This window comes from Gobius niger (assembly GCF_951799975.1).
Source record: "Gobius niger genome assembly, chromosome: 12".
In the NCBI taxonomy this organism is placed as follows: domain Eukaryota; kingdom Metazoa; phylum Chordata; class Actinopteri; order Gobiiformes; family Gobiidae; genus Gobius; species Gobius niger.
In genome coordinates, this window is record NC_136863.1 from 16,386,265 (window position 1) to 16,401,034 (window position 14,770).

General features: G+C 39.6%; 1 protein-coding gene across 1 annotated transcript; it reads left to right on the top strand.

The window, feature by feature from the left end:
* Nucleotides 1–2,887: 2,887 nt before the first annotated feature.
* On the top strand, nt 2,888–12,253 carry lonp2 (lon peptidase 2, peroxisomal). Its single transcript, XM_079567169.1, has 17 exons — nt 2,888–3,289; nt 3,756–3,891; nt 4,033–4,143; nt 4,483–4,614; nt 4,691–4,813; nt 4,894–5,051; nt 5,160–5,254; nt 5,572–5,690; nt 5,763–5,902; nt 8,174–8,315; nt 8,418–8,568; nt 8,841–8,967; nt 9,241–9,377; nt 10,625–10,710; nt 10,944–11,151; nt 11,741–11,931; nt 12,003–12,253. The coding sequence occupies exons 1-17, from the start codon at nt 3,057–3,059 to the stop codon at nt 12,225–12,227; spliced, it is 2,514 nt and encodes an 837-aa protein (XP_079423295.1). The 5' UTR covers nt 2,888–3,056; the 3' UTR covers nt 12,228–12,253.
* Nucleotides 12,254–14,770: the final 2,517 nt, after the last annotated feature.

Genomic DNA, 14,770 nt, shown 5'->3' on the forward strand with positions numbered 1-14,770 from the left:
CCAAATATTATGTTTCCTATTTATTTACTCCTCCCTCAATGGTGCCAAAAAAATGTATATCACAATTATCGATGAACCTACACGACTTGGCTTTTATTGCAATTCACATGCAGTTAATGTAACATACAGTATATCATTGCCTTAACCTTTTCCTAAATAGTATTGAAAGCCTGTTGCTGCTTCTGTCGCTCACATTAAAATCAATGGGGGGAGTGGGCGCAGAAATGTATCAGTTTAAGCATAGAGCTGCTGGCCTGAATCACCAAAATGATCTCTCTAAAATTTCATATTAATCTTTATATTGCCCTGCCCTCGCGCCAAATGTGCACACACGGACTAACAATAAAGTCAAATTAAACATCATTTACAGTATTCAAGAATGGCCAGTGACTATCTTTTTCATTCTTATTTATAAGCATTTTCTATGAGATTGCTGCAGAGCACAAAATAATAGCAGCTGCCACGGCTTGTTACAGTTTTGGAAACAGATTTTTTGTTCTTCAGCCCATCTGTATGCCATTAGATTTACGCCATAAGTCCACATGCGCAAGAAATAGACATATGAGCAGTTCAATTTAATTTAATTTAATTGACACGCACGTAAACTACTCTCTATGTGCACTTTCAACGTCCCACAGACATAGATTCAGTACCACGAGCTCCTACCACGAACTCACACGCACTTGTGACTTGCCTTCCACTCGTCCATGGCCTACATGCTACCATCGTAAGAACACATTTCTGTGCCCTCGTCAAAAACATTTGACACTTTGGGAGTGGTTTCTATGGAGGACCATGGCTGCCAAAACAATATATATATATATATATATATATATATATATATATATATATATATATATATAAATAAATACAAAAAGTAATCAATTAATTCTCAATGAATTGCCATTTTTATTTAAATAAAGATACAAATGTGCACACAAGTAATGCATGCATTTATTATAATAAGTACATATAAAGCGCAAATCTCTGCACGTGGGACCTCCGTGAACGTGGCCACCCATCAGGCTCAAGTGTGCTGGTTCAGTTTTTAAACTATTCCAAACTTTATAGCCGTGAGGTGTCCACGCTCGTCCTCTGAGGCGCGTGCATGTATCACAGGTGCACAGCAACACATACTGCATCATGAATATCTCAAAAACGATAACAGCACAAATATTTTTACAGCATAAAACAGCACAAACATAACACAAACAATTGACATTTTTTAAATATAAATTTATGTTCAATGGGGGGCCAAGTTCTCACAGCTGCTCGTGGGACGTTCAAAGTGCGCGTGGAGAGTAGTTTACATGTGTGTCAATCAAACTGAACTGCTCGTATCAATGTCTATTTCTTGCGCGCGTGTGTGTGTGGACTTAAGGCGTACATTTTGACGGTCTATGCAATAAATGCAGATATTCATATAATATTGTAACTCATCTCATCATTCCCAAACCCTCAACACATAGTAGTAGTAATAACAGTCGCTTAGTGTTATATAGTTACGTTCCTAAAATTGACCAAAATAATATAATTAAATTTGTACTTATGAGGCAAATTTGATGTATATATGTCTTCCAACTTACTGCAGCAATTAGAAGCCATGTATCTAAAATTGCAGTAAGACCAAAAGGCTATAAAAGGACATTATGATTACACTTATTTTAGGTTAACCAGAACTTCCCAATTTTCCAAAGCTGACTGGCATCAACATTAAGAGTGTTGTTATGGACCCAAGAAGAATAGTTATTGCAGTAGTAATAACTAATGGGGATCCGTAATAAAGATAAAGAATAAAAATAAAGTTGTTGTTTGTCGTCACAAAATAGATCAAGAAATATATTTTATATGTAAATGTATTTATTTTTGAAAATGTATAATGCCTTATATGACAATAAATTTTTTTTGAGGAATACAAAAAAAATGCTTTGTTGTAATTAATATGGTCTCTATGGTTTCCCCTCCGTAGTACCCGGAGGACACCTGGCTGGCTGCCTTCAGAGCTCCTCTGAAACGGCTCAGCGCCTCCTAGGTTTGTCCCTGTTTCAGAGCATGGTGTCCTGCACTGATCAGCTCCACCTCCTCCTTCCTCTTCTGACTGCGCAGCTCCCTCCTCCGCTCCACAACAGTCTTTCACCACCAAGAAATCATTAATTCCATCTGCAGTCGTTGTTGTATGCATGTTGTTCTTTGTGATGTGTTCTCTATCATTCTCTAATGATGATGTGTGTTTTTACTGGGTTTTAATTAGCTGTGTTGAAAGACAATTTTCTGCTCTTTTGAACAGAAAATTAAGTTCTATTCTATTCTATCTGTTGGGAAGATCTTAGCAGTTAATCTGTTTAATTCTCCAGTGAACCATAGTAGGATAGAAGGAATGTGTGGCTTAGCTGTGAGTCTTGCCCGGATACCTCTTCGTTTGTCCCTTTTTGTTTCCTGTGGCTCATCTTGTGATGCCTCCACTGTGCTGAGTGCGTGCTTTCTTCAGGACCATTGTGGGCTCTCTACAGTAAAAAAAGATCCACCAAAGCCCACAAAAACACGGCAAAGACATGCAAAAGCATCCAGTAAAACAGTATGGAACAGAAACCAGTTCGGGAAAAAATATTATTATTATTATTATTATTATTATTATTATTATTATTATTATTATTATTATTATCATTATTATTAATATTATTGTTATTGTTATTATTATTATTATTATTGTTGTTATCATTATTATTATTATTTATTATTATTATTATTATTATTATTATTATTATTATTATTGTTATCATTATTATTGTTATTGTTTTTATTATTCATTGTCCGTGTATGTTGAAGTCAATGGCGAGAAGACGCGATCTCTGTTTGACCCTGTTCGGATCCTGTAGACACCCGGATGTTTACCTTCTGAGTACAGTCTGTGGTAACAGATAACTTATTACATGAAGACCTGCTATTTTTTGTGCTTTGTTTTGGCGGAATACCCAGGAGGTCTTCAGGTTGTGTAAATGACATGTTTTGGGAGCTGCTGTTTTTGGTGACCCTCGCAGTTTCAACTCTTGTCAGCGATGTCGTATAGCGGAGGAATGGAGATACCGAGCCGTCTCCCGCTGCTCCTGACCCACGAAGGGGTGCTCCTCCCGGGCTCCACGGTCAGGTTCAGCGTGGACTCACCGAGAAATATGAATTTGGTGAAGCACCGCTTGCTAAAGGGGACGTCTTTGAAAAGCACGATCATTGGAGTCATTCCCGACACTAGAGATCCGGAGCATGAGATCGATGATTTACCATCTCTGCACAAGTCAGTAACCTCTGAAATGTGTCTTATCTGCTGTCTCTAGACTGGCACTCTTATGAAATGTGATCGATAGGACCCTGAGCACTGCAGCACCGTAGCACCCGAATTACGTGTGATGCAAGAGTCACAGTGAATGTCAGAGCTATGACGACCTCTACTTGTTTAGGCTTGTTAACTATGCTGTAATTACGCTGCTGTCTTTCCTTTGCTAACATTGAATTTACTAGAACACCTTATAATGTTCTAGAAAAGCCCATAGCAAATGAGGCCTCCAGGACATGTCCTACAGACGTTCAGGCAACCGATGTGGACTTTACACCCCGGTAGAGATTATGCAAACAAGTTCAGCAGAGTTCAAACATTCAGGGTTCTTGGATAATGGCCACATCACAGACAGCTTTGCAATGCTGTAAAGAGGTTCTCTCATTTATAGTAAATGGTAATGGCTTTGTGCGTTGTATCTGTTAAGGATTGGCACTGCAGGGATAGCAGTGCAGGTTGTGGGCAGTAACTGGCCCAAACCCCACTACACCCTTCTCATCACTGGACTGTGCCGCTTCAGTGTTTCAAGTGTGCAAAAGGAGCGACCATTTGTGCTAGCAGAGGTAAAAAAAAATACTTTTTTTGTAATAACGTTTTGTAGACAAATATATATATATATATATATATATATATATATATATATATATATATATATATATATATATATATATATATATATATATATTTTTTTTTTTTTTTTTCAGGTGGAGCAACTGGACAAATTGGAGCAATATACTGGTTCTGCTTCAGAAAGTGGAACAGAAGATGGGGAGCTGGGAGAGTTGTCCCAGAAGTTTTATCAGGCTGCTATACAGGTACGTGTGGCCAAGTCTTTGTTTCGAGAAGGAATGTATATGTATTTATTTATTTTTCTGGTCACATTGTGTTTTCAAGTTTGTCCCAAAGGTGGTTTAATAAAAACACTGATTTAAAACAGTTGCTTTAAACAGAATGTAATCTAAGCAATGCATTACTGTATCAGAGTCAGATACAAAAATGTAGAAGTTTAAAAAGCTGATATTTAATGTTCACAATTCATGCCAGACAATTGTCACAGAAAGAAAAAAAGAAAAAGGGCAAATAATCCTCGAAATGTCTACGTCAAGCAGCAATGAGCAGTTTCCAATGATCCTCTGTGTTGTGTGTGAGCGCAGCTGTTAGGTATGCTGGATATGTCGGTTCCTGTAGTAGCGAAGTTTAGGCGCCTTCTGGACAGTCTGCCCAAGGAAACGCTTCCAGATGTGGTAGCGTCTATGATTCGCACTTCAAACAAGGAAAAACTGCAGGTAGAGCTCCTCATTCATTTAAATGTAATGGATGCATTTGCAATCAATTTGATAAAGACATGTATATTTCTTTCAGGTCTTGGATGCTGTGAGTTTGGAAGAAAGGTTCAAGATGGCTCTGCCAATGCTGACACGACAAATTGAAGGACTTAAACTTCTTCAGAAAACAAGAAAAGTTGGTCCCGATAATGAAAAGAAGGTCGTTTAGTTTGCTTAATTGTTTTGGTTCTGTGTTTAAATCATACCGTGTGTAACCGTCACAGTCTTTTGGCTGTTCAGGCGCCACTGATACATAAAGGATTCCCCAGTCGGCAGTTCCGTCTGGATGAGGAAGATGAGGATGAGGATGGCGATGATACTACAGTCCTGGAGAAGAAGATCCACGGGGCCAACATGCCAGAGGCAGCTCTGAAAGTCTGCGTCAAAGAGCTCAAGAGGTGCCAAAGTGTTTTCTTGAACACTTAATAAATCCGATGATTTAATGGTTTTATGAATGTGATGCCACTTTTAGTGACATCACTAATGCTCTTTTCATTCTTATGTAGGCTGAAAAAGATGCCCCAGTCAATGCCAGAATACGCGCTCACAAGAAATTACTTGGACCTAATGGTGGAGTTACCATGGAACAATAGCAGCAAAGGTAAATTAAAAGGCAACGTTCATGTGCAAAACAAGGCTTTAACTCACCCTTCCTGGGTGAGTTAAAGTACCTGCACTGGGTCCTTTTTACATGAAGATTTAGGAGTATTTTGTATTTAACTATTGTTGAATGAGCTCGAAATCAGACATTGATTGTGTGACCAATTTTGACGACAAGCGAGAGCATTTAATGGTGCGACAAGAGAAACTTTGATGAGACAAACAGTGGGTGTAAATCAAAATTTAAAAAACTCACATTACGAGGGCTGGACTGGAAGAACTTTTGTGCTAGATATAACATGTTTTTCTCTCACTCAGATTGCCTGGACATTCGGGCGGCTCGGACTCAATTAGACAATGACCACTATGCCATGGACAAACTGAAGAGACGTGTGCTGGAGTATCTGGCTGTGCGACAGTTAAAAACCTCATTAAAGGTGCTAGCAGACCTCTTTTTCTCCAAGATAACATTTTCATATTAGTTGTATGATTTTACATACTTTTTGTAGGGTCCAATTCTGTGCTTTGTTGGGCCACCGGGCGTTGGTAAGACGAGTGTGGGTCGATCTGTAGCTCGAACTCTGGGCAGAGAGTTTCACCGAATTGCTCTTGGAGGAGTCTGTGACCAGTCGGACATCAGAGGACATAGGTTGGTTTATGATTATGTCATAATGTAGTGAAGGTCCAAGTTAAAACGATTGTTGGGATTGACAGATATGTCACTGTTTTATGTATTGTTGGCCGATTTAGGCCAAATATAATAAGTTGAGTAGTTGTGATTGTTCCACACCATACAGACCTTGATGGTGCACATTTGGAAGATTAAAGTGATAGAGAGAGAACAATTTCAAAAGTTTTATTTATTTTTATTTTTTGAGCAGTTAACAATTTGCTTGAAAGGAGTGGGCTGAAGCAAAAAGCTGGTGAGCTCCTACCCCAGAAATCAATACAATGAAAAGTACAAGGAACATAGTGCAAGGGGAACAAAACAACAATAAAGAACAACAGCAGAATAAATGGATTATGTACAGTTGCAGTATCTGAACATGGTAGAACATGTCCAAATGTGATTACAATATAAATCATACAATCAGCAGTGTAATATTTTGATTTGCCTCTCTGGCAAAAGAGAACCTATTACACTTCATTAGCTATTATAACATAGTCCAAACTTACAAAGCACTGTTTGAAATGTTCATATAATGAACAGAAACGAAGCACAACACGTCTGGTTTCATGTATGATGTCTAGTACAAAGCAAGTAACAAAAGATGATTAAGACATTTCTTTCAGATGGTTACCAATGCCAAACAATGTTAACATTACCAAAAGTCACTATTTTTATGTTTAAAAGGTACATTTATATATTATACTCCGTGAACTTGCTATTTCCCAGTTGTCATTTCCCTCCTCAGTACAATATTAATTTGCGTATTATTATTTTTCCTTGTTTTTTTGTGAGTTATGCATGATGACTACATAGTATAGTGCGTTAAAAAGCCAGAGTGTAGAGTGGGTCAGTTGAAGAGGGCATTATCTCCCCATCAACAAACCCCGACCCAACAGCTGATTTTGTAGATGAAGTTCCGATGCTGTGTGGTGCATTAAAAGTCGAGGTTTATGAACCCGTTGGGAGGTGGTCCCTCTCAACAGATCCATAGTTCCCCTACCGTGTTTCTCTTTTTTGTAATTTTGAGCAATAGAATGACTGTTCAGAGCAATAACACTCTTCCTTAATTAATAAAATGTAGATTAAGTCTACTGCTCCCCCTAATTTCAATGCATTTCTTTTTCTCTATACTTTTTAAAAGTGTTTTGTTTGTATTTATATTTGAACAAGTTGATATTTGGACAAAAAATCAAACAATCAAGACCCCACCCCCTTTCTGATTGGACCTGAAAGCTTCTCCTTTTGCTTTGTCCAACATAATGTTACTGTCTAATTCTTGATATGTGAATAATATAAAACATGTATGTTACATATAATCACAATCTAAGCTTGATATTTTATCGCTGTACATGTATGTATCCAGACCATCTGATTACACTTTTTAAAAAGCCTCTAAGTAAATGTGTTTATGAACACTGTGTCCCCACAGATGGCTGATATGGCAATGCCTGACATTTATAGGATTTTAATAGGATTTATCCGGTTCGTTGGGATTTCAATAATCATACTGGTAATTTTTAGTTCTGTTGAAATTGCTTGTAAAGTCCCTTAATGGGTAAATCTGATTGTCAAATTACATCATCAGACAATGTTAATTTAATTTGTTGTTCTTTCAGATCAATTTTTATTGAGACTGTGGTTAAAGGAAGGGGAATAGGTCAACTGAGTAAAGTACGCAGTGTAGAGTCAAGCCTCTTGAGTATATTTTTATTCATTTAAAGTTTAGTTTGTATTTGAATGGGTCTTTGTCCGTGTTATGTGTGCAAAAGGTGGTGGTCTTTGGGCTGACCTCAGAAGCTTTGATGAACCTCAGGAGTCCAGAACCATCTGACGCCTGATAAGAACCATGTGTTCAGAATAACAACAGTGGAGAGAGACATCAATGCCAGTTTAAAAGGCCAATTTTTTAGCCATAAATTAAATTACCTAGAAGTTTGATAACTATATCTTCAGCAAAAAAAAAAGAAAATACCACTTTGAAGCTTGGAATCAGTGCCGTGCATACCCCCATGCCTCTTTGTCATAAATTATTTCAGATGACGTTGTTGTCCAGATTGTTTTGTCAGACTTTTCATTTTATTGTCTTTTCATTCTCTGCATGAGTCGTCAATTCTTATGGGTGCGGGTCTTTTGAATAACTAATAACATGAGCGCTGATGTTCACTTTGACATGTTTATTTCTTCCATCTTCTTGGGGGAATCTGCTTTAATGTCAGTGTTTTTTTTTATTGTCACTTCTCACATCTCCAGACGCACATACGTGGGCAGCATGCCAGGTCGAATCATCAATGGGCTAAAGACTGTGGGAGTGAATAATCCTGTGTTCCTTTTGGACGAAGTGGATAAACTGGGAAAGAGTCTTCAAGGAGACCCTGCAGCCGCCCTGTTAGAGGTCATTTACTTCCTCACAGTTACACGCAGCTAACCTATCCCTCACACTTTATTATTTTCTATAACTTCTTAAATGCTCAATTTTGACGTTAAATCATCATAGGTCCTTGACCCAGAGCAGAACCACAGCTTCACAGACCATTATCTAAACGTGGCTTTTGACCTGTCTCAAGTCCTCTTCATCGCCACCGCAAACACCACAGCCACCATTCCTCCAGCTCTTCTCGATCGAATGGAGGTCTTGCAGGTACCAGGTGAGTGGCATCCAACATTGTTCTAATCCAGCTGTTGAAACATCCTTCTTTCTTTTGCATTGAAAGAGAAATGTAGGCAGGTCCATCAAGGAGAGTAGTTAAATGAGCGGTTCCTCACACAGCAGTGATGCTCAGATGTGTGGGTAGAAAGAAAAAAAAAACATATGTTACTACCTCTACAGTCTTGAATGGTCAAACCTCCACCGTCTAGTTATTTCTTCTACAACTACAGTCCTACATTTCATGATTTTCAGTTGATTCTTGATCTGCAGGTTACACGCAGGAGGAAAAGGTGGAGATCGCCCACCGGCACTTGATCTCAAAGCAGTTGGAGGAGCATGGATTAACTCCACAGCAACTACATATCCCACAATCCACTACTCAGGATATCATCAGCAGGTAAATGAGCAGCAGCAGCTTTATTTATTAAGTAAGAAGCATTTTATTTCTGAATCCTATCAATGAAACTAAGTATAAAGTGCAATGTCAACTTAGATCAATGGATTAAAGACGATAGTACCCGAAGGTCAACAGATGGTTCGGTGAATTATTGCTTAAGAGGAATTTAAAATATGTACTGAGGTTCTTTTAGTCTGTCTTATCTACATTTCTTGGTTTGCGCAGAGCATTAGACTGGCACCATCTCTTGTTTAAGTGCTTGTGTGGTTTCAGGTACACCCGTGAAGCCGGCGTGCGCTCTCTGGAGAGGAGGATAGGAACAGTGTGTCGTGCGGTGGCTGTAAAGGTGGCAGAGGGTCAGCTGCATATCTCTGACTCCGGGGGTGTGACCTCTGAAGGCCAGCAGGCGGGTGAGAGATTTGTTTTGTCTCTCTCTGTGGAATTGATGATCAACAGTGCACTCTCACAGCACTTTCAAAAACACACCTAAAAACGACACAATTCAAGGAGATGGAAAACTATTGTAAGCCTTAATACACTGCATGATCAAGGACACAAAAAGATCACATGCTGTAATATTGTGTTGGGCCGCCTATAGCTTTGATCACAGCACACATTCTCTGTTTTATTGTTTCCTTAATTAAGCTTCTGAAATGTGAAATAATGATTTCACTAGTGATGTGGGTCTGCCAGAAAAGCAGGACTTGCAGGCATGGATGGCTGACCAGGTGAGGGAAACGTAAGGAGCGCCATCTACAGCAAATAGTTAATAAATTAGCTCTGACTGAATGAAATAAAAAGATCACGCATTTTGCCTCAGAGCAGTAGAACCGCAGGTGACTGAGTTGGCCTCGGCAACTTAGTCGGCCCACGTAAAAATTACTCTGATTTATCGGCCTATGATTGATTTGATCATTCAAACATTAATAGCAGGCTGCAAATAATAAATCTGCCACACGTGGGTTTGAAACTTCTTTTGCACATGATTGTGTTGGTGCTTCATATTTATGAGAAGTCGCAATAATAATGTTTGTCCACAAGAGGTCAAACAAAGAGAATGAAACAGTTTTGAGACTTCGACCCTTACAATCCTTTTTTTGCCAGGAAAGCCTCAAAGTGTTACAAGTTTTCACTCGCTCATCAATAATTTTCACCAAGATCTTGTATTGATGATGGGAGAGTGTGACCACTGCGCAAAGCCTTCCCCAGCACATCCTAAAGATTCTCAGTGGGGTTAAGATCAGGTCTCTGTGGTGACCGATCCATGTGTGAAAATGATGTCTCAGGCTCCCTGAACCGCTCTTTCACAACGTGAGCCCGATGAATCCTGTCATCTTGGAATAATAATATGCCATCAGGGAAAAAGAAATCCATTGATGGAATAACCTGGTCATTCAGGTTGTTCAGGTAGTCAGTCAGCTGATCTTATTCTTTGGGCACATAGTGTTGCTGAACCAACTAACAGTCACTCTTTTTTTTGTGGTCAGGCAGGTGTATTATATGCTTTTTTTTGTCTGTTTAAAACATTTTAATTAATCTTGGCACAATTTTAGTTGTGGTCCTTGGTTATGATCTAAATATATTTGTCAATATTGTTCATAATTTACAGGGTTTTGAATGTGACAATTAAACATAAATATTTGTTTTTGTTTTTCAGCAAAGGATACTCCCCCTGCGATGCCTATAGTAATTGACCACACCGCCCTGACAGACATTCTGGGACCCCCTGTGTTTGACATGGAGGTAAACTGCATTACGTGGAGTTATGACGAAACAGTGGGCCTCATAGCACATTAATGCAAAATGACACAGCAATCTTGATCATTAGGAAAGCTGCCTATCACTTCTATTTCTAGCTCCTTTTTTTTTTTTAAAAACAAATTTTCTTGGGATTTCAAATTGAACTTCCTCTTTTTGCATCAGCGTTTGAAGTCAGTCCCTCAGTCTCACAGATGTTTGATCTTGTGCATCCTTAGGTGTCGGAGCGCCTCACGCTGCCCGGTGTCGCACTGGGCCTGGCCTGGACTCCTCTGGGCGGGGAGATAATGTTCGTGGAGGCCAGTCGCACAGAAGGGGAGGGACAGCTCACACTCACTGGGCAGCTGGGGGACGTCATGAAAGAGTCGGCCCATCTCGCAATCAGCTGGCTACGGGCGAATGCGAAAACCTACCGTCTAACCAACAGTAAGTAACACTGAAGCTTTTTGGAATGTACAAAATAAACAATGTATGGATTAGATTAAAAAAAAAAGGTTTTGGCCCTTTAGCTTGATAAGAAAAGATAAATCCGAAAGGGGGTAAAAAGTAGTCACAATCGAAAAATCATGCATGCTTAATCGGTTAAGAAAGCTGTATCAAGAAGTGCATTTGTGTCAAACAGAGGTTCTCCAATAGTGGTACAAGTAAAGCTGGGGCACTCGGCACTAGACTTTATTAATTTTAATTAAATTAGGCGTCCAGTTTAGAAGTGGTTTTTACTCTCAGTGTATACACAATTGAGTCCAATATAGATCTATTGCTGAACAATATCTGATAACAATATCACAGTTTAGTCATGATTTGATCATGACCTGATGGGACTTGGAAGGTCAAATAAGTATAAAGTAGTACTTGGTGTGAAAAGTTTGTAAAACATTGAAAACAAAGCAAATAAGAGCATGGGAAACATGCATGTAATATTTGGAAAGCATAAACAATACATTTTATCAACAAACACTGCTGCTTCCTGGGCCACACTGGGGTCATGTCTGATCTTCAATATATCTGTAAACAGTTGTGGGAGCTCCAGATCCACTGGAAGGCACAGACATACACCTGCACTTCCCTGCTGGAGCGGTCACTAAGGACGGCCCCTCTGCAGGTGTTACCATAGTGACGTGCCTGGCCTCCCTGTTCAGCGGGAGACTGGTTCGATCAGACGTGGCCATGACTGGAGAGATTACCCTGAGAGGCCTTGTGCTGCCGGTGGGTTCTGGCTGCACACTGTAAAAGCCGCATTTGTCTGCAGCTGTCGGACTGACGCGCTGTCTCCTCAGGTGGGCGGGATCAAAGACAAGGTGCTGGCAGCACACCGAGCCGGAGTGAAGTGTGTCATTTTACCGAAGCGCAACAAGAAGGACCTGGAGGATCTGCCGGCCAACGTGCGAGCCGATCTGGATTTCGTCATGGTGTCGAGTCTGGACCAGGTGCTCAATGGCGCCTTTGAAGGAGGCTTTCCCGGGACAGCACGAACACACACCCCGATACTCAGCAAACTCTAACATCTGGGAAAGATCAAACCAGTAGATTTTTTTTAACCCCCTCCTGAATTACCCAAATCTAAAAGCTTCTTCAAAAAAAGCGTCATAATAGCAAAAAAACGAGAAGAAAACAAGCATGAAAAACACACCAAAAAAGTGTCAAAAAGGGACAGAATAAAGCCACAAAAGAGCAACAAAAAGCCACACAAAAAAGACAAAAAAAAGCAGTGAAAGTTAAGCAAAAAAGTGAAAAAAAAAAAAACTCAACAAAAAGCGGTAAACATGTGATGAAAAAGAACATGAAAAAAGTGACGACAACACGGCAACAATGCTAGGAAAAGGATTGGTTTCGATCAGTGTTGTAGGTCTGAGCTTTCAAATGAGGCATTACTCTGGGCTATAGTCTGCAAACTCTTTCTGCAAAGCTTTTAGAGTTGGGTAAAGCCAAACTGGAGAAAATGCGCTTAGTTAAGGCGGGGGTGACATGGTTACGGTCACTTATGAATAAGTCTCATAACTTTCTTATGTGGCATCAATGTGGATTTTATAATCATCTTGCTTTGATCTTTTTTTTTTCCAATTTTCCAGTGATCTACTGGAAGAGTGTCATATTAATATATCTAAATTTAGTTTTCCCCCTTTATTCACCTGCAGTGTCCCATTAAGTGACAAATTCATGCTATTTTAATCTTTTGATTTTAGTCTTATTGAAAATGCCACTGACTTAATAGGTTTGGTTTATCTTTTGCAAATGAATACTAATAGTCGGCAATGAGCATTGTGAGAAAGGCAGTAATTTTAAAATAAAACATTAATGTAGACCCTGTGTTCTTCATGAATAACGTGCCAAGTCAAGAGCTCAATGACTGTTTGTACTGTTTATTTGGTTGGGACAGTGCATATTAATGATCATACTCGTATGTAAACAGGCCTTGCCTATTGTACATGTTTTTAGTGGCTGGGGAAACCGACACACACATAGGGAGAACTTACAAACTCCATAAAGTAAGGCCCCATCTGGCCTCAGGATTTCACCTATGACTTCCTTGCAGGGAGGAGAACACTACCCACTATGCCACTGTGCCGCCCTATGTCCCAGTCATGCAAGCATTAAACTGACTTCACACACAAAAAGTGAGTGTTCTGACTAATGCAGATGCAACTTTTCCCCCGCAGCGGTGTAATTGGAAACACCAGCGTGTAGTATGTGTTTTGTCATATTTTGACAGGCATGAAGAGATCAATAGAGCAGACTAGGAAACACTGAGAACACAGTGTGGCCTCGGGCATCAAACAAAACATTAATAAAGACACACTGGTCATGCACTCTGACCTTATTAAGACAACTAACGGTTTGAGAAGACTGTACTGTTGGCACATTATATTTAAAGCAATAGAAGAGGTTTGAGTGAAGAAAGCGGACGAAGCTGTATCATGTTTACAACACCCGTAGGATATTAATCTTGTGTAAAACATGGGGCATTTCTGGTCAGGAGAAGAGACAGTTCTGTTCAATTTCCTTGACCACATGTTTGTTTTTACCCAGTACGCTTTGCTGCAGTCGGTGAGCTCCCTGCTGTGTTCACTCTAGCTTGCTCTTCATAATGAAAATTGCATGTATTTTCACACAACCTCCTTCCTGAACATTATTACCGTTTATGTGCTTCATGAAGGTCATTCCTAATTTTTGGTTCCAACATAGTAGTACAATTTGCCTCCACTCTTTGGTTACTCATAGATTTATTTATGCCACATAAAGGCCAAAGTCATGGGTTTTTGAATTTAATATAACGTTTGTCTATAATGTTTGGTCAGCGGTTAGTACACAGCCTCAGATGAGAAGTCCTTTCCCCCGAGATTGTGTTTGTGGACACTAGTTTTACTGGGCTTGCGCGGCACAACATACATAAAATATATATATTTTTTTATTATTATGGAAAAGTCTAGCTATTTTTGATACCTCTATTTAGTCAGACAGACCCCAGCTGGTTTATAATCTTCCTGTCTCTTACTGCCACCCTGCCATCTGTTATCGGTTTGAGCATAATGTATGACCTATAGTCGTCAAAGCATGGCCCTTTCTTCACCCCAGGACACGGGGTGATAATAAGACCTAGATTATCTTGTCGTTTGGTAGGATGATCCATGGTAAGGTTTAGTGCTGTCAGCGTCCTCAGCTGTCTCTGCGGGACGTCCGGGCCTCACACTGTTGTAGGAATGGCCCGTGTGCCAAAATCTGTAAATCACCTGAAGTTAAATACTACATTTACAAGCTAATGTAATGTGCTTTTCATTTTCATTGCCCACTTTTGTTCTTAACTGTTTTCAGGTGCCAAGTGCAGATAAATACCACAGGAATATTGCTCACAGACCTCTTTGAATATAGGCCAATATATAAGTCCCATCAATTGAACACTTGACTTAAAGAACCTGGTTATTTTCTCATAGTGGAACGGAATGTGTTTTGTCCTCCTTTATTGTATTGTAAACACTTTGATCATAACGCATATGTATCAGTGACCCTGCAGTATGGGGGGCCAAATCTGCCAAAATAATAAATAAAT